This window comes from Lactuca serriola, chromosome 5, assembly GCF_051521515.1.
Source record: "Lactuca serriola cultivar US96UC23 chromosome 5, Lser_US96UC23_V15, whole genome shotgun sequence".
Taxonomy (NCBI): domain Eukaryota; kingdom Viridiplantae; phylum Streptophyta; class Magnoliopsida; order Asterales; family Asteraceae; genus Lactuca; species Lactuca serriola.
In genome coordinates this window covers 356,950,151-356,968,899 of record NC_136412.1, presented here as the reverse complement: position 1 = coordinate 356,968,899, position 18,749 = coordinate 356,950,151, and the positions used below count along the sequence as shown (strand labels likewise).

Sequence of the window (18,749 nt, the reverse complement as noted above, 5' to 3'; positions counted from 1 at the left end):
GCAACCAATTTCTTATTTACTTTTTTAACTTGAACACTATTTATAAGCGACCCTGATTTCATAACGGAAACATTAAAAATCAAACCATGATTTTGGATTTTTGGTGACTTCTATATCACCTTATTTCCATCAATATTTTTATTAACGAGAATATGGAACCACAAGAAATTCTTGGATATGCTAAACCTTGTTATCGTTTATGGTATCAGACGATGGTGACGAATAAAAAGCAAAAAAAAAAAAAAAGATGAATAAAATTTGGAAGTGGGGTAGGCAAGGAATTCTTTGCTTTCAAAATTCATCCTACGATTCTAACGAATTATAAGCCCCACAAAGGCATAAAAACATAGACCATACACGACAAATAAATTGATTCAAACACGTTAAGCAATGAGTTAAAACGAATAATTCTCTAGTAAAGGCCAATATCATAATTGGTCCATTTTTTTATTCTTATATTAAATTATAACAAATATATATTACAACACAATAATTTTTTTTTAATCCCATATGAATGTTAAGGTTATTTAAGTAATATTTGCACCATGATGTTATACAGCCTGTCAAAAACAAATTTATTTTTTCTTTTTAATATAGTATATAGCTAAAAAACGCATGTGAAAATATTCATAAAAGTAGGTTGTTATTTTTAGCAAGTGTCTAACCTTGACATTGAAGAGAACGGTGTTGTCAGAAACTTGTTGGCCAGGAGTGACTTGGAGGCCGCTAACAAGGCCAGAGGTAGGTGCCTTCAGCACATGCTATATTTTTAACAATCAAGGATATACATATAAAATTTTTAGTAAAAGCTTAAAATTGAAAATTATTTTTAATTTGAAATTTGAACCTCACCTCCATTTTCATTGCTTCCATGACTAACATAGGTTGACCTTCTTCAACCTTCATTCCATTTTTGACCAGAACCTTGACCACAAGACCAGCCATGGGGGCGGAAACAGTCCCTGGAGGATGGGATCCGGAATCATGATTCCGATTCCGGTGTTGGTGGGATTCAAGGTTATCCAACAAATCAATCCCCACTTTTTGCTTAAACTGATGATGCTCTAAACCATGCCATATGTGAATGTGCTCACTCTCATCCTATATCAAGAAAAAAAAATAATAACAGAGTTGGACAAGCTTTCCAGGGGTGTTTTTGTAAAACGGAGATGAGGAGGGCATTCATGTCTTTTTGCACCTTGAAATAACTGGCAAGATTCACGTTTTTGCTTAAACCATCAGCTTCAACTCTGAAATCATGCTCTCCGAGATGTGTCACCGTGACTTCCACATCAGGAAGGCCGTTTTCCCCTGTCTGTAAATTCTCAAAGTTGAATTGAATGTAATAAAAATAAAAATAAAAGGAAATTACTAAAATTGAGTTGAATTTTGAAATTACCTTGATGAGGTAATTTCCGTTTGGGAGATAAGTTATGGAAAGTGTGAGATTCTGTGAGTTATTATTATCATGGTATTCATTCTCCCAGTCTAGTTCTATTGTGCGTGTAGCTTGATGGTTGGGTCTAAATGGAGGATGTGTATACCACACAGACAACCCTCCTAAAATAAATAAATTATTAATTATTAATTTACTAGTTTTCGTTTTTATGAAAAACATGCAAATGTTGTGTAAAAAGAAAAAAGGTTTCCAAGTTTACCTGGAGGATTTTTCTTTAAAAGCGTATGTTCCTTTTCACAAATACAAGCAGCGACTAAGGCTGCACTGTGTTTAGCTGAGTCATATGCTGACTCAGCTGATACCGAGTCATTTGGATTAACGAATAAATCGTCTTTAAAATGATCGATAAAATGGGTTTCAAGTTCACTGTTTTCAAATGCCTTGTGGTTGGCAAGTTTGTAGAGGAACTCGATATTTGTGGGCAAACCTGCAACCTGAAAAGGTTAAGTAGATTAATAGAAAATTAAATATTATTAAAATATATATATATATATATATATATATATATATATATATATATATATATATATATATATATATATATGAGTGATTAATGAAGCATATACCTGAAACTTTGATAACGAATCTTTTAATTTAACTAATGCAGCAGCTCGATTCTCTCCCCATACTACAAGCTTAGCAATCATAGGGTCATAATGCATGCTTACAGTGTCCCCTTCTTCAACTCCAGTCTCAACTCGAACTGAAATATAAAATTGTGATATTTCCTGAAGAGAAAGGGCATTTCGGGAATTTTTATTGCAGAAACATACCAGTTTCAGAGACTGGAACAGGACGGAAATACTGAAGAACTCCTGTTGCTGGCAGAAATCCCCTTGCCACATTTTCAGCATATATCCGGGCTTCAAAGGCATGCCCTACAAATTGCAATATAAAGTTATATGAAAACCTAGACTCAAAGTAAGTGCGAGCATCAGCATACATACATATCGAGGGTATTTTGGTCTTTTGACAAAGCAATGGAAGAACAAAATATAAGAAGAAAACTATAGTGAAAGCACCAATTGAGACCTGATATAGGAATCTGTGATTGACCAAGGGGAAGTGATTCTCCATTAGCAACACGGATTTGCCACTCTACAAGATCTTGACCAACAATCATCTCAGTCACAGGATGTTCAACCTGAAAAAATATAAAATAAATGAACAAGAGTGTCCCTCATTACTCATTAGCTTTAGCTACTATCTGTGATTAATATAAACTGATGACACAGCTACAAGAAAGAAGTACCTGAAGACGAGTGTTCATCTCCATAAAATAAAATTCACCAGAGAGAGTATCAACAATGAACTCAACTGTTCCAGCATTGTGATAACCAACTGCCTTTAATAATCAGATATAAATTTCCATATCAGTAAAACCATTCAAAATATCTTATTATTATTTTTGGCAAAAACAAGATTATAGACTCCTTCATTACCTTGGCAGCAGATACAGCAGCTTGACCTAAACGTGAACGGAAGTCGCTCATGATATCTGGCTGAAGAACAGAGGTAAGAGGTTTGTTAAAATTTTAGAAGGAATTAAATAAAAAGGTAATGTAAGTATGAGTATAAAATTTATGAATTACAGCTGGAGCTTCTTCAATTATCTTTTGGTGTCTTCTTTGCACACTGCAATCTCTCTCGTATAAGTATACAACATTGCCTTGTTTGTCCCCAAATACCTATCATTATGAAATTCAGAATCAAGCTTATAGATATAAAGTTACTTCCAAAGTATCCTCTAACATAATTAAAAATTACCTGGACTTCTATATGTCTTGGTCTTGTTATATATTTCTCCAGCAAAATTGTGTTTACACCAAAAGAAGCAGCAGCTTCACGTTGTGCTCCTAAGAATGCATCAACAAACTCTTTTGGGCTTTCCACAATCCTCATACCCTGAAACACAACAATCAGTTTACACAAAGATAAAATAAATACTTTATCTTGAACACTTATTATTTTTGTTTTTCCCCTTTGCAGAAGATACACATACCTTTCCTCCACCTCCATGGGTGGGCTTTATAAGAACAGGGTATCCAATCTTATCTGCTTCTGATTTCATGACATCAATATCTTGTTCATGACCATGATACCCAGGCACAAGTGGCACACCTGCTGCACCCATGATTCTCTTTGATGCACTAATGGACACATAAAACCACTGAATGAGGGGAGTTGAAATGTTGAATAAAAGAAAGAATCCATAGAAAACCCTAGACTCGATCCACAACAGTTGAAATATTGTTCTCTATTAGACTTAAATGCTTGTCCTTTGGACAAGAACAGTTGCAGCGGTGAGGGTTTCTGTGAGTACTTAATCCCTTCCATTTAAAAATCCCTTATATGCCTTAAGAAGCATTGTTGTATGTCCCACAGAAATAAAGAGACTTTGATAAGCTTAGACATGGTTAGTGGGCTCACCATAGGCCCCATAATATAAATGACATGGGTCTTGATACATATATAAACATGTAGAAAATGGAAATCTCTTGCTTCTCAATGCCATTGATACTTTTCGATAAACAAGTACAAAGATAATCAAGAAACACCAAGAAATTGGAGATATTTCTACCTTTTATCACCCATTTCACGTATTGCAGATGCAGGAGGTCCAACAAAAGTGAATCCCTCATTCTCACAAAGTTGAGCAAAGTCTGCATTTTCTGATAAGAAACCGTAACCTGGATGTATAGCCTATTAACAAAAGACGACATCCACACTGAATTATGTCCTTGAATGTGTAGAAACTAAACAAACAACAAGCTAATGAACCTAATGGCGCTAATATCATCTTCATAAAGTAAATAAATACATGTATCTCCTGCTTGAAATAACTTTCTCGTCATCTATGACACAGAATACCCCAGTAATTACACAAACATGATCCTTAAAGCGGCTTCAATTCTTGTACAGGCAACAGAACATTAAGTGTTAGAACACACAAATTAGGGCCAACAATCAGTTGCTTTTATTCGAACAGCAGTATGCTCTCAGTATAAAAAACTATAGCTACATATAACAGAATTCAGACGATTCATGGGCACTAACGTCCTAATGGAACTGTTAATATGAGATGTTACTGCAGAAAACTAAATTCGTTCTTTATTAACAATTGACATGATCACATGATATGAGAAAGCTCCACATTGCTAAAAACAAAAATTACAAGTAAACAAAACACTAAGCTGATCGTACCTGAGCACCCGTACGCACGGCGGCTTCAATAATGGAAGAGGAGTTAAGATAACTAGATCGAGCCGGCGGCGGACCGATTCGAACGGCCTCGTCAGCTGACTTCACATGAAGACTATGCCTATCAGCATCGCTGTAAACCGCAACTGTCTGTATCCCTAACCTTTTCGCCGTTCTCATAATCCTACAAGCGATTTCGCCTCTATTTGCAATAAGTAACTTGTCAATCTTCCGATTACTCTGATTACTCTTTTCATTGCTGCTTAAACCAGTCGCGGCAGATGCCAATCTAACTTGTATGTAGTTGAGTCGCTTGTTCGGTTGCCGATGAAGTTTCCGGTAAATAATCGACGCCATTGACATGGTGGTGCGAGTGGTGGTCCGGTGGTGCAGTCGGAGATTTGTAGGAGTCCATGGCAATCACGTGGCAAGTTTATCAATCCACGTACATTTCGACTAGCGTTATCGCGGATTTAATTAATTATTTTAGTTCTTATTTTATGACTATTTATATCACGTTTCTTAGGCATTGGCAAGTTTATGAGTAAATTACACGAATGGTCCCTATGGTTTGGGGTAATTTGCGCGTTTGGTTCCTAACTTATTTTTTTAACTCGGAAAGTCCCTATTGTTTGTTTTTGTTACACCATTGGTCCCTACTGTTTGCTTTTGTTACGCTCTTGGTCCCTATCTTACCTAAAAATACTACTATTTAAATAGAGAAAAATGATGGGATGGGTAAGGTAAGGTGAGGGGATGAGGTTGGTAGTGTGTTTATTTAAATAAATTAAAAAATCAAGGGAAAATAAGGTTTTTAGGTAAAACAGGGACCAAGCGCGTAACAAAAACAAATAGTAAGGACCTTCCGAGTTAAAAAAATAAGTTAGGGACCAAACACGCAAATTATCTAAACCATAGGGACCATTCGTGTAATTTACTCCAAGTTTATTATGAGCCGACAAAATCATGGAATTATAAAATAATAAAAAATCAAAATCATGGAATTGAATAGGTTGTCTTTTAACTCCTCCGGCTTCTGTAATTATTAATAGTTTCGTTTTAAAGAAGTTCATGGAAAAAAATTGTCGTTCGGCAATGATATCCTATCCGCCTTTTCCTGTTCCTTATTGCAATGGAAGGTCTAGACGTGGTTATAAAGGCAGCGTGCCAAACGTCTTTATTCAGGGTGCTAATATTCGAAATTTCAACCCTTCGATTCCACGTATGTTTTACGCTGACGACACCATGTTCATGGGAAGTTGGTCTAACTCCAATTTTGTTAATTTAACTCGTATTTTGAGATGTTTCCATGCTTCATCGAGACTTAAAGTGAACTTCCATAAGTCTAAATTTAACAATGAAATTGTCCGGTGTGCTCGTATCCTTGGTTGTGAAGCTTTTTCCCTTCCTTTCAAGTATATATGTTGGAGTGCCTGTTGGTGCTAACATGTCCCTTAAAAGGAATTGGCAGTATATCGTCGATCGGGTTCGGAACAAATTTTCAGACTGGAAAGCTAAGACTCTCTCTTTTGGAGGTCAGGTGATGTTGATCAAATCAGTTCTCGGTAGCTTTTTACTTTTCTATTTTTAAATCTTTGAAATCAATCATTGATTCGCTCGAGAGTTTGAGAAGAAAGTTCCTTTTGGGGAGGCAGTGAGGAAAAAGAATCGAAATAAGTAGGTTGCTTGGAAGGCGATCCTGGGTTCAAAGGATAAAGGAGGTCCTGGAGTTGGCTCACTGTACTCCCTAAATATGGCTCTTTTGATAAAGTGGATATGGAGGTTCAAAATGGAGGTTAATGCTCTTTGGAGGCGTGTCATTTGCGTGGTCCACAATAGCAACATAAAATTGGCTGCTTTGTTAGCTAAAAAGTCTCTTCCTAGGGTTTGGCACAAAATAATGAGTGTTGTTCCTAATCTTGGAGGCATTGGTCTTGAGTTATCTTCCATTTTTAATATTGAGATTGGTTCTAGTGAGAGAACTTTATTTTGGTTTGATGATTGGGTAGGAGGAGGCCCTCTTAAATCCAGATTCCCTCGTTTGTTTGAGTTAGATAAGAAGAAATATTGTTATATTTCTGAAATATTTGTGGGCAATGCTATTTCTTGGGCTTGGATGAGGTTTCCCAAGTGCTCCATGGAAATCTTAGAGTTGGGATCTATTTTCGGGATCGTTAATTCTATCTCGATTTTGGGGTGAGGCTGATAAATGGAGGTCCAAACTTTCCGTTGATGAATATTAATATGTGCATGATTTGAGGCATTTAATTAACGTCGAGATCTCACTTCAGGTGTACAATCCCACTATCTGGATATCTATTGTGCCCCTTAAAATAATTCGTTGTCTTGAGGGCTTGTTTGAACTGAATTCCTACTGCTTTGGTGTTATCACTCACGGAAGTTAAGTTAGTTAGGATGATCGTGGGAAGGCGAAGGCTTGATCGTGCACCTCCTCACATTTTTATGATTTGATTTCTGGGATACTCTGATATCAAACTATTTTGAAAACATTTTGTAATAAATAATGTTTTTTGAATGTTTGAAAAAGTTTTAAATTGGCTTGAATTTTATGGATGTTACATGTGTCCAGGGTGCGGTTACAAAAGAGAAACTCTCTGTTAGGTTCTCTAGTCCAATCAATTGGATAAAAAAGAAGAAGAAAACCAACAATAAAGCAAAGTTATGATTCTTTATTTTGTATGCTTTAAGTTACATAGATTTGTTTGAGTTTGATCTGCTTGTTACGAGTCATTAGATCAAAAATTGTTGTTGTTTTCCTTACCCTTGTTTATACAGAGTGTGGATGATAGTGTCTGAAAGTCTATCCAACGGTGCTGGTTATTGGCAATACGTGGCATGCAATACCTTTATTATTCATTTGTATATAGGGGGCTTATACCATATAGATACACTTTTTAGCATTGAGAAAGCCTAAGAGGTGGGACAGGCGTTTTGTATTCTTTTCAGGGAATTTGTTTTACATCTGACGACTGAGTATATGGAGATGACTGTTGAGGGTCGTCATTCGGTAGCAGTTCAGGTGTAACTGACCCATAATCGTGCTCCCAATAGTCATCGTATTTTATGGTACCAACATCATCCATGATACGTTCTTGTACAATTCAATAATATTTAATTATAAACGATGCAGTAACGGGTATACCATAAAGTTAAATAAAAAATATATGGGGTGAAATAATTAACAAACTACCTCCACCCCCTTTGCGGTAGCATGGATATTGTAGCTTCAAGTTCAACCAAAAGCATCTCATGTGCCTTCAACTGCTCGCGACATTCATTGACCCAGGGATGGAAGCAAGAATTGATAGTAGGTGTTGCCATAATTTTTTTTTCCGGTCAAACATAATATAAAAGTATGTTGCTATTAATAACCTTTGTAGTTATGTTAATAGCGACACACTTTTATTACTTTGTTTATTAAATCATTCTATTTTCACTTCTTTTCATATTTATAGTACTTATAGCATCTTATTTTTGTTTATTTCAATTATAGCTATGTACACGTATCAATAGGTATGAATTAGTAAGAAGCAAAATGAACTATGAATTTTCATTTAGATTGAGAAAACTCAAAATTTTAGGATAAATAAAAGAAAAAAGCTCATTTTTATGAGTTTTAACTAAACAGTTCTTTCTGTATTGAGTCAATAATACTTTAATAAACGCCCATATATAGCTTAACATATTAAGATCTTTCTGTTTAACTTAATGGACATAACTTGAGTAGGATATATATATATATATATATATATATATATATATATATATATATATGGCCATATCATGGGGGAGGCTTTTTCCAAGGTGCCAAGTTTTCACAAATTTGTGTTGATTTATTGTTTCCAAATAGACACTCTCTCAAAACATTTTAAACAACAATAATACCCACATAACCACTTTAAACAAATTTGTGTTGATTTATTGTTTTCAAAGATATTTTAATATGTGACATGAGGGAGATTGGATGGAAAATACATGCCTACAACTACAAATCTAAGATGTTATAAGTGTCTCCTGCTTCATCGTGTGTCCATGGAACATCAACGGAATACCTCCATTGTCCATCAACAACAAATATGTACTGTTAAACACACTAGTAATTAGACACATATCAATCAACATAAGTTTCCCCCAAAATTTTCTAGAAACACCAAAAATCTAACAAGCAAGTTGAAAGATTGAGAAAGCGATATCCAGCCATAAACAAATGCCAAAATGATAAATAGAGATAACGATAGGAAGAATAAGAAACAATAAGGAATTAAATATAAATCACCACGAAATACCACAAAGATTTCCCATATCTACGATATTAGCTACATTATAAAGCAATCCATCAAAAAATCTGCAGAATACTAATCCACTGTATCATTGTCATCATCAGTATCATTTAGAACCAAATCAGATTGATGGATATTTATTATCAAGAAAAACGGTGGTGAATAATTGCGGAACCCCAAAATCAGAAATAAAAAATTGAAACTTAACCTGAGGAGTGAACATCAATGAAGAGCTAGAAACCCTAGGGCTTGGAGGAGGAGGGTAACCCATGAAATCACTGTAACACCCCCAGTGTTAAGGTACTTCTAGATCTTTCATGTCATGATGATTGATCTAGTGGTTGCAATCTTGAGGTTTAGACACGATGTGTTGAAGGCATCAAAACGACGTGTCTAGACGTTAGAAGATGCGTGTTTTGGCTGAGCAACACAGTGTGTTTTCCCTTTGGGCACGACGTGTTGACCACTTTGTGTGAAATCCTAATATTTTGGGGTTTATTCCCCTATTTAAGGAATATGGGGGCTAGGGTTTGTCCACCCTCAGCCGACATCCCCAATTTCACAGCCAGAAAAGACCGATTTGTTTATGCTTTGTTTTTAAAAATCAGAGTAATCTTTCAAAGAAAACGGTTGCGGAATTTATTCCCAAAACAAAATATGATAAGAATTTATCAAAGCATTTCTTAAAGAAATGTATTTTCATTATATAACGACATCTCGGGATGTCATGTTCCGATACAGACACATAAGCATAAACAGAACATACATTTATCTACACTAGTGATTTACATCTCCTTTTATCTCTCAATGAAATATGTCTTCGTATTGATACCTGTGATACAAAGAAAACTGAGTGGGTCAGGCTTGGGAGCCTGGTGAGCATATAGGGTTTTCATCCCACAATGTTATATCATATATTTATATATATATATATATATATATATATATATATATATATATATATATATATAGAACATTCAAGCTTGTACAATTTCACCATATAAAGGCAACTCTTATCCCACCCCATCGATCCTCACAATGACACGATCTAAACTTTCGTATCTGAAATTTTCCTCTTTACCTGATCCCTACTCACGGATCTACAACTATCCTCTTCAACCAATCCATACTCATGGATCTAAAACTAACCTTTTTACCTGATCCATACTCACGGATCTAAAACTAACCTTTTCACCTGATCCATACTCACGGATCTAAAACTACCTGATCCATACTCACATATCTAAAACTAACCTCCTGATCTGATCCATACTCCCGGATCAATAATTGTACCCAATCCATACTCCCGAAATAGGGACAATTAACTATACCTTAATCATGATCTGATCCATAGTCCCGGATCAATAACCGTGCCCAATCCATACTCCCAAACTACGGACAATCAACTTAGTCTTAATCCAAACTCCCAGACTAATAAAAAGTTTTATCTCTTTACCTGATCCATACTCCCGGATCTAAAACTAACCTCTTGGTCTAATCCATACTCACGGATCTAAAACTAGCCTCTTGATCTGATCCCTACTCACGGATCTAAAACTAACCTCTTGATCTGATCCATACTCACGGATCTCATCTACCCATGTCCTACCCAACATATTTGTAGTTACAAAATACATATATAGTTTAACTCATTAAAACCTATATAGCCTGTCCATTCGACCAACATCTCAATTATAAAACAATATATAAACACATAGCACGTATTTCATAGCAAATACTTCATACTTATGTGTTAGAAGAAAGTAACTATATACTCACTTGATCAGAAGATGATCGGACATCACTACTGCTTGTAGAAGTAGTATTCTTCAGTAGATCTGGAAGATCTTCACAAAAATTGGCTTCTCGCGGGCAGAGCTTTGGCTCGGGAATTGCACTTCTCGGGATCTTTGGGGCTTCAGGACTTGCTTCGGGGCTCGGGAATGATACCGGGGCTTTAGGATATTTCTTGCACGTAAAATGGGGTAAAAACGAGTAAGAGAGAAGAGTTTGAAAAAAAGAAATCGGCAACCCTCGACATCTATTTATAGGGTGCTGAAACCTCGATTACGCTGAGCGTAAATCCATGTACATTGGGCGTACTCGGTACGCTGGACGTACTAAGCCTTACGATGGGCGTACGCGATGTCACTGCATGTGTATGGCACTCGAGTTCGGTCAGGTGACGTAGTTGCGACGGTTCCGGGTACGCTGGGCGTACTCAACTACGTTGGGCGTAGTTCGGATCAGATCGATGACTCCCCCCCTCCTTCATATAATAGCTGAATTAATATTAAAATTAATATATTTTAATTATTTATAAAAATTCCAAAATTCATATCTTCCTCATACGAACTCCGTCTTCGACGTTCTTTATATCCACATGTAGGTGAGATTATGCTCTACAATTTTCGTTTAGACTCCATCGGCTAATTTTGACTTTATTTTTATTATATTATTTTTAGTAGGTCGGGACAGGAAAACTCTGTTATAAATTCATACCTTCTTGCTCCGACGTCCGTTCCCGTCTGTCTTTTTACCGTTGCACTACTATCAATGAGACCTTCGATTCTCGTTTAGATTGTTTCGGCTAGAAATCGCTCGATCTCATATTCGAGTTTCGGGTTGCATATTGTTGAGCTGAAACTTCGAAAAATCATAACTTCGTCATATGAAGTCAGATTTGGGCGTTCTTTTTATGCACGTTCTCGGTTTAACGAACTCTACAACATTTATTTAGATCACTAAGGCTAAATATCGCTCTATCGTAAATTCACTTTTTACGTCACACAATATTGTGTCGGTTCTGTCGCGAAACTTCGACAGGTCATAACTTCTTCGTTATAACTCGGATTTCAACGTTCTTTATATGTATGGAATCCTTGTAACATATAATACAACTTAGTTAAGACTAATACTCATAAATAATCTTCTATTTAAAAGTCGTTTTCGACACTTATTGTCTCTTAATTGACTAGCCCTGATCTACGGGCGTTATAGACTCCATCTGCCCTCTCAAGCTCAAGAAGAGACCTTAACCTTTTCCTCTCATATTTGTGAAGATATTTGGTGTTTTGAAGGAAGAAGGCGAAAGAAAGAAGCAAGGTTTCAGCTAGCAAGCATCATACTTCAGTGCAACACTCTCCTGGACCATTGTAAGTGTCCAAGTCCCGATTTTTATTAGTCATAGTCACTTAATCTTGAGATATGTCCTCTTTGATTTTTGTTATGGGTTGATGCTTGGGGGGTCTCATAAAGTTTTCAACTTTATGAATCTCCAGGTCAAGGAAACCTTGTAGTGGCTTGGATCGGGTTTTAACCAAAGTTTTGATGTGATGCATAGAAAGTATGTCATGGATTCCCTTTTTGACCTAATATGGGTTCAAGACTTGCATTAGACATGCATGTCTTAAAAATCACAAATCTTTGGAATGGTTTAGGTGGTCGAACCACTTCTGGAAGGAAGGGACTTTAGATCTTAAGGATTGAGGACTTTATGGTTGAGTCCTTGCGTGGTTAAGCAAGTAGTTTGGATTTTTGGACCTTTTTGCGGTCCCAAAGGATAAAATTGGAAACTTTATCCTTCCTAACCACATTCCTATTCCATATCTGAGCCTTGGTTCTCTTGGGGTCGCAAAGGCAGCTGAATATCTTAAGTTGTTGAGAATCTGGCAAACACGACGTGTTGGCTGAAGTTTTCCTGTAACATCCCAAACTTTAAGACAAAAATTTGCATTTTTAATTAAGTAATTATAAAACCAATAGTCTGAAAACATCCATAGTTTTAAACCATATCAAAACCAATATATCAATAGTTAAAACATGTCATAATAAAACAACATCAAAGTATAACTCCCAAAGATCTCATGTGCGGAAATCATGGAGTGATGCGCTGCAATCATTTCGGCTCCTTTCCTTTCGAAGAAAAAGTACCTGAAACCAAAAATTAAAACTGTAAGCACAAATATTAGTGAGTTACCCCATCATACCACATAATCACATATTGTCAGGCATATCTGTGTGCCCGACTTACCCTGTCAAGCATATATGGGTGCTCGACCTACCCTGTCAGGCATATCTGGGTGCCCGACCTACCCTCCGGTATATTTCAACTGGTTTACGGGGTATATTTCACCCCTACCACTACCACATAATACCATAGCATAAACATATTGTCAGGCATATCTGGGTGCCTGACCTACCCTACAGTGTATTCCAACCGGTTACAAGGTCTATTTCACCCCTACCACTACCACATATTAACATAGCAAATAAGCACATAAAACATAACAGATAGTGGCATACCAGACAATTATCACAAAGGCAATCATATCTTCTTCACCAAATACTAGTGGGTCGGCATTGGTGGCTTCAACCCACTCATATAGGAATGTATTGAAAGTCAAATACTATTGCTCATGATATCAGCTACATCGGACTACTCCACACCTAAGAAATCATGCAATGAAACCCTTAGACTTACCCTTCCTCTCAATGATTGACAAAATCTCAAATTAGGTCAAAAGTCATCACCTCGGGTCAATGTTCGACTTTCTTATCATTATGTCCTCACGTCGTGACCTTCATTGTCTCACGCCGTGGGATTTAACTTGAATTGGGTTGACAAAATGAGTCAACTCGGTTAGGGTTTCAGATCGGGATAGTCGTCATGCTCACGTCGTGAGACTATACTTCTCATGTCGTGAGAATTGTTCTGTGAGCATTAAGTTCTTAATCCTTTAAGATGTGATTAGGACTTTCCAGAATACCATATCTAGCCTAAAGGACCATAAAAATCATATATTTTCAGTCATGCATGTCCCATGCATGACTTAAACACTAGTTGGGTCAAAAGATGAGTGTAAACATAAATATTCAAACTTGTAGTCCAAAACTTGCACCAAAATCCAGATTCAAGGGTTATAATACAGAAAATGACACAATGGTCCATAAAGTTGCCTACTTTATGGACTTCATGCATGGTAATCCAAGATCCCATGCAAAGAAGGCAACCATAACCTAGATCTAGCAAGCTTAACTAAAAAAAGATAGGATCTTTATGACTTACAGAAGCTCACTAGCTTAGAAAATCCACAAGGAAGGGTTTATCTTGCCAAAAGGAACAACCACAAGAGATTCTTCTTCTTCTTCAAGGAAATCAAAACACCAATAACTCACCAATACCACCAACAATGGCTCAAGGGCTCAAGAGAGTCGTATCTAGGGGTTTTTCAGTGACTTGGGAGTGAAAGAGGATGAGGATGGGAGACCCTAGCATCCTCATTCTGTTTTATACTCGATTTGTAGGGTTTGGAACTATCAGGCCTGACTCACGTTGTGAGATCTTATGCCTCACGTCGTAAGATTCGAGAACACAGATCAACCACTCAATGGTCCTACTTACGTTGTGATCACTACGGCTCATGTCGTGAGCCTCTTCTAAATGCAAAAATTAATATTTTTAATACCTTAGGATTCAGATGCTACATTTCCCGTCTGTGGAACTTTTCGTGGAGTACGACGTGTTGGGTCAACCCTAGCCGTTGACCTTAACCATTGACTTCAACTTTGACCAAGTTTGACCTTGAGGGTATTTTGGGTTTTGGTGGAACTGGTCATTTGATGGTTGTAGGCATTTGAGTTGAGAGCTGAGATTCGGAGTCGAACCTTGTCAATTATGTGCTGCTTGTGAGGTGAGTTTTCCTCACTGTACTTGCGGGTCGAATGAACCAATGTCGGCCCATTGGATTGATATCCTATTTTGGATGCTATTGTATTGTTATGGTCTGTTAGATCAGTATCCTGGTTGTTAGGATGTTGATATGCTTAGTGATATGTAGATCTGTGTGTCTGGCTGTAGACTGTTACATGATTATCTCTTATATGTGCACATGGTTGGTGGGTGGCTGAGGCTTCACTGGTTTGTGCGTAATCCAACAGGTCGTGGGCATTCCAACATGATGGTTGAGGGACTAGGTTATTCCATCTTGAGGGTGATTGGACCCGAAGTATGTTGGTATTCCAACCGATGGTTGAGGGGCCTGGGGTATTCCAACCCAATGGTTGACTGGACCCATAATATGTTGGAATTCCAACTCGATGGTTGAGGGGCTTGGGGTATTCCAACCTGATGGTTGATTGGGCCCATAATATGTTTTTATTATGCTTGTGTTATTTGCTATGTATTGGTATTTTGTAGGAAACTCACTAAGCTTTGGGCTTAAAGTTTTGGGTTATGTTTCAGGTGCCTCAGATATACGTGGGAAGGAAAAGGCTTGATCGTGCACCTCCTCGTGTTTTGTTTATGATTTTGGGATTACTCTGATATTGAATTCATTTTGAAAATAATTTGTAAATAATTATGGTTTTCGGGTTTGTCAAAAAGTTTAAAAATTTTCATGAATTTTATATATGTTACAAGTTGGTATCAGAGCCTTGGCTTGAGTGAATTGGAGGAACACTCGTATGAATCCAGTCTCAAACTAAAGAAAATATTTTTAAAAATGATTTTCAAATGGTTTTCAAAATCATCAAGGAGGATGCGATGTGTGCGATCAGCCAGAGCAGTAAGTAGACCCCAAAATACGATACTATTATATGATATTGTGGTATGTTAGAACGCCATGCTAGTGATAGGATAGAGACCTTCAGGTTTTGCATGATAGAGTTGCCTGATTGTATGATGCCTCATAGCCTATGGTTCTTCTCTAATGGAATTGATACCATTACAGTAGTTGCTTAGCGTATGTATCATGGTTATACGTAACTAAGATCTTATAGCCTAAGAATGTTTGGTTTGTCCTTATTTCCTATTCTTGTTTGATGAAGGGATTAGGGTGGGATCAGATATTCGAATGTCTATAGGGTCCAACATTATGTATGGCTAGCATACACGAGTGTTGCAGGGTTGGTGGAAGTTTCATGGATGCTGGCCAGTTTGTGATGTTTAGCCTTTCGTCTAGGGAGAAAGGATTGAGTGTATGGTTATGTTTGTGAGTATTTTTAGGGTGTGTGATGATCCTATGAGACAAATACGGGTAGGTGTGGAAGGTAGTATGGGCTCGTACTACTGAAAGTATAGGACCCGTACGCGTAGCAAGGAAGTCACAACCCCCAGGGCTTTGTAGGGAGTTGGTTCCCCCTGTTTTGTTATGAGTATTATCTGATATCTCCATGGTGTATTTCAGTATGGTGACTATGAGACGAATTGAGACCGGATCCGGATCGACATCAGGAGCTGACAGGCAGATTAGATTAGATGAGTTGGATGCCAGGATTAGGAGGATTCTCTATGAGGAGGTTGTGGCCATTGTTCGGGATGAGATACCGGAGCTATTTGGGTTTATAAATACCCCGATGATGGAGTTCTTTGATGACAGATACGCAGCCGTTGCTGGGACTGTTGTTGTCGCATCCTCTTCAGCCTTGTCCGCTGCGGGTTTTAGAATGCGTAAGGTTTTTCAGTATCGGGAGTTTGAAAATACGAAGCCCCCAAATTTCGATGGAGTGTAGGACCCAGTTGTTGCCATGAGGTGGGTCTCTGATGTGGAGGGTTGTAAGCGTTATGGTTGGCCAGTCATTCGATAAGGCTTGGGCAGGGTAACATTTCAGCGTAGGCGGTTTGTCGGGGAGACAAACCATTATAGAATCCAGATCTTGGAAATGCAAAAGTGGTTTTGTGGAAATTTGAGGTTTGATTTCTTCAGGATGGAAGTTCAGTTTGAGTTTAGTTGTTCTTGAGAAGGTTGCCTTACGCGCAGAATCATCGGTTGCATTCCTCAGATCATTTGTTTGGATATAGGTGCTAGTAAGGAGTGATTTCAAGGATGAAATCTAATTTAAGTGGGGGAGAGTTGTAACATCCTATTTTAAGCCAATTCATATTCGGGATCGTGAATCTAATATATGTTCCAGAAGGCTTCAGGTCTTAGGAAAGAAAGGTTTAGACTCATTTGAGTGTGGGTAAGGTAGCTTAGATGATCTGAGAGTTCGATTTGTGTTTTTGGAGACCAAGGGTATATAGGTAGAGTGGCAGCTCGGGCCTTTTATGGAATTAGATTTTTGTTCGGAATGTTTTATGGAAAGGATGAGTTGATAGAAAGGTAGAGCTCTTCTAGAACTTTCTGTTGATATAAAGAACGTCGAAAACAGAGTTGAAACAAAGAAGTTAAGGTTGTTTGAAGTTGGAGTGGTTCGGGTGAGTGATCGTTGACTTGTTGACCAAGCTCATTTAAGGCTCACGATGTGAGCATGAAGTGTTCATGACGTGAGAAGATCCTCATGCTCCAAAACCCTTATTTTCGGGTATTTAAAGATTTGAGATGATTAAGGTTGCTTCTCCTTAGCCTCGTTCACTTCCAAAACCTCTGGAAACCCTAATCTTTGCCTCCATTGAAGTCCTTAGTCATTCTTGGTGTTATTTAAGAGATTTTAAATCCCTTTGAGGAAGAAGAAGATCATTGGTGGTGCATTTGTTAACATCTTGGCTTCATCATCAGTTAGTTGAGGAGCTTTTGGACCTTTGTAAGCCCTCAAGCTCATACCTTTCATTTCCTTGCTTTCTAGATATAAGTTTCCATGCATTTTATGGCTTGTAATGTTGGTTAGTGATGATATATGGTCCATTAGCATGGCCTGGACAACTCTGGTGTGTCAGCCTCGCCTGGCGCTCCCTTGCCAACCTTGCTGGGGACTCCCTTGCTTGCCTTGCTGGGGACTCTCCTGCTGGCCCGACCTGGCGCTCCCTTGCCAGCCCTTCCTGGTGCGCGCCCGCTAGCCCCACCCGACGCCTCCGGGCGGCCTTGCCCATCTCCTTGCTAGTTGGGCTTGAATTTGGCTGGCCTAAGGCCTGACCTAATTCCACTTGACCTAATTGTCTACCATAAATAGAATAGTGCCTCCTCCATGGAGGGGGGATCTTTCCCCTTGGTTCAGCCGCCACTAGATCTTCCCTTTGGCTCATCCGTCACACTATACTCCGGTCGGGCGACTCAGCCACCACCCCTCCCCCCTGTCAGCCACCATACACCACCACCAACACCAATATAGTTCTTTCTAGCTAAGGAGAACCATCTCAGATCTACCAGCTGATCTAACTTGATTGTCAGAGTCCGCTCCCAGGGCGGCTCTAACGGCCTTGTCTGTTTTGACCTCGCATATTTGTCTCCGACGTAGAAGCGCATCCTCAGATCAGGTGGTCGGAGCCGATGTCGCATCATTGGGCGCCATCCCGGACTCAAACGAGCAGCCATCATCTCGTTCTTGCCTAGATTTTCTCAGATCTGTCATTTCAGCTAAGGTTTTCCTCAGATCTGTCCATTTCTAGCACCATTTGATTCAGATCCATTTGGCTTCTACCAAGATCTGTTCAGATCAATTTGGTTCTTTCCAAGATCTTTTCAGATCTGCTTAACCATCGTTTAGATCTCTTGATCTGTCCATTTTTTCGTTGAGGTCTTTTGATCTGTTTACTTTTTTTCGTTTAGATCTTTAGATCTGTTGAGCTTTTTTACTTAGATCTACTTCGTTTTTGCTCAGATATCTAAATATGCCTTGTTTTAATTTATTTGAGCAATTCTTAAGTTAAAATATTTTATCAGATCCATTTTTTGGTTTATATTTTGATGGATTGTTCAGAAAGTTGGGGAGAAAAAGAGGTTTTTATGAGTTTTCCCCATCTTTGTTCATATTTTCAAATTATATTCAACAAATTGAAGAACAAACAATATTTTTACAAGTCTTTACCTCTTTTGCTTGCTCATTTTCAAGAAAATCGGTTTTTGGTTCCT

At 37.9% G+C, this 18,749-nt stretch overlaps 1 protein-coding gene across 1 annotated transcript; it reads right to left on the bottom strand.

Moving 5' to 3' along the window:
- Positions 1-408: 408 nt before the first annotated feature.
- Positions 409-5,124, bottom strand: MCCA (methylcrotonyl-CoA carboxylase alpha chain). The gene is made up of 16 exons (XM_079003982.1): positions 4,664-5,124; positions 4,041-4,162; positions 3,462-3,609; positions 3,227-3,364; positions 3,052-3,147; positions 2,902-2,961; positions 2,712-2,804; positions 2,492-2,603; positions 2,233-2,337; positions 2,026-2,162; positions 1,659-1,893; positions 1,400-1,560; positions 1,199-1,315; positions 853-1,101; positions 666-761; positions 409-560 (listed from the first exon to the last, which is right to left on the bottom strand). Exons 1-16 carry the CDS (start codon positions 5,021-5,023, stop codon positions 552-554), a joined length of 2,238 nt encoding a protein of 745 aa, XP_078860108.1. The 5' UTR covers positions 5,024-5,124; the 3' UTR covers positions 409-551.
- Positions 5,125-18,749: the final 13,625 nt, after the last annotated feature.

Excerpts from the sequence above, each read along its gene's own strand:
- MCCA (XM_079003982.1), bottom strand. The coding sequence starts at position 5,023 with ATGTCAATGGCGTCGATTATTTACCGGAAACTTCATCGGCAACCGAAC. Across the intron at positions 2,338-2,491 it reads ATCACAGATTCCTATATCAG|GGCATGCCTTTGAAGCCCGG; the intron begins GTCTCAATTGGT and ends TGCAATTTGTAG. Across the intron at positions 1,102-1,198 it reads ATCTTGCCAGTTATTTCAAG|GATGAGAGTGAGCACATTCA; the intron begins GTGCAAAAAGAC and ends TTCTTGATATAG.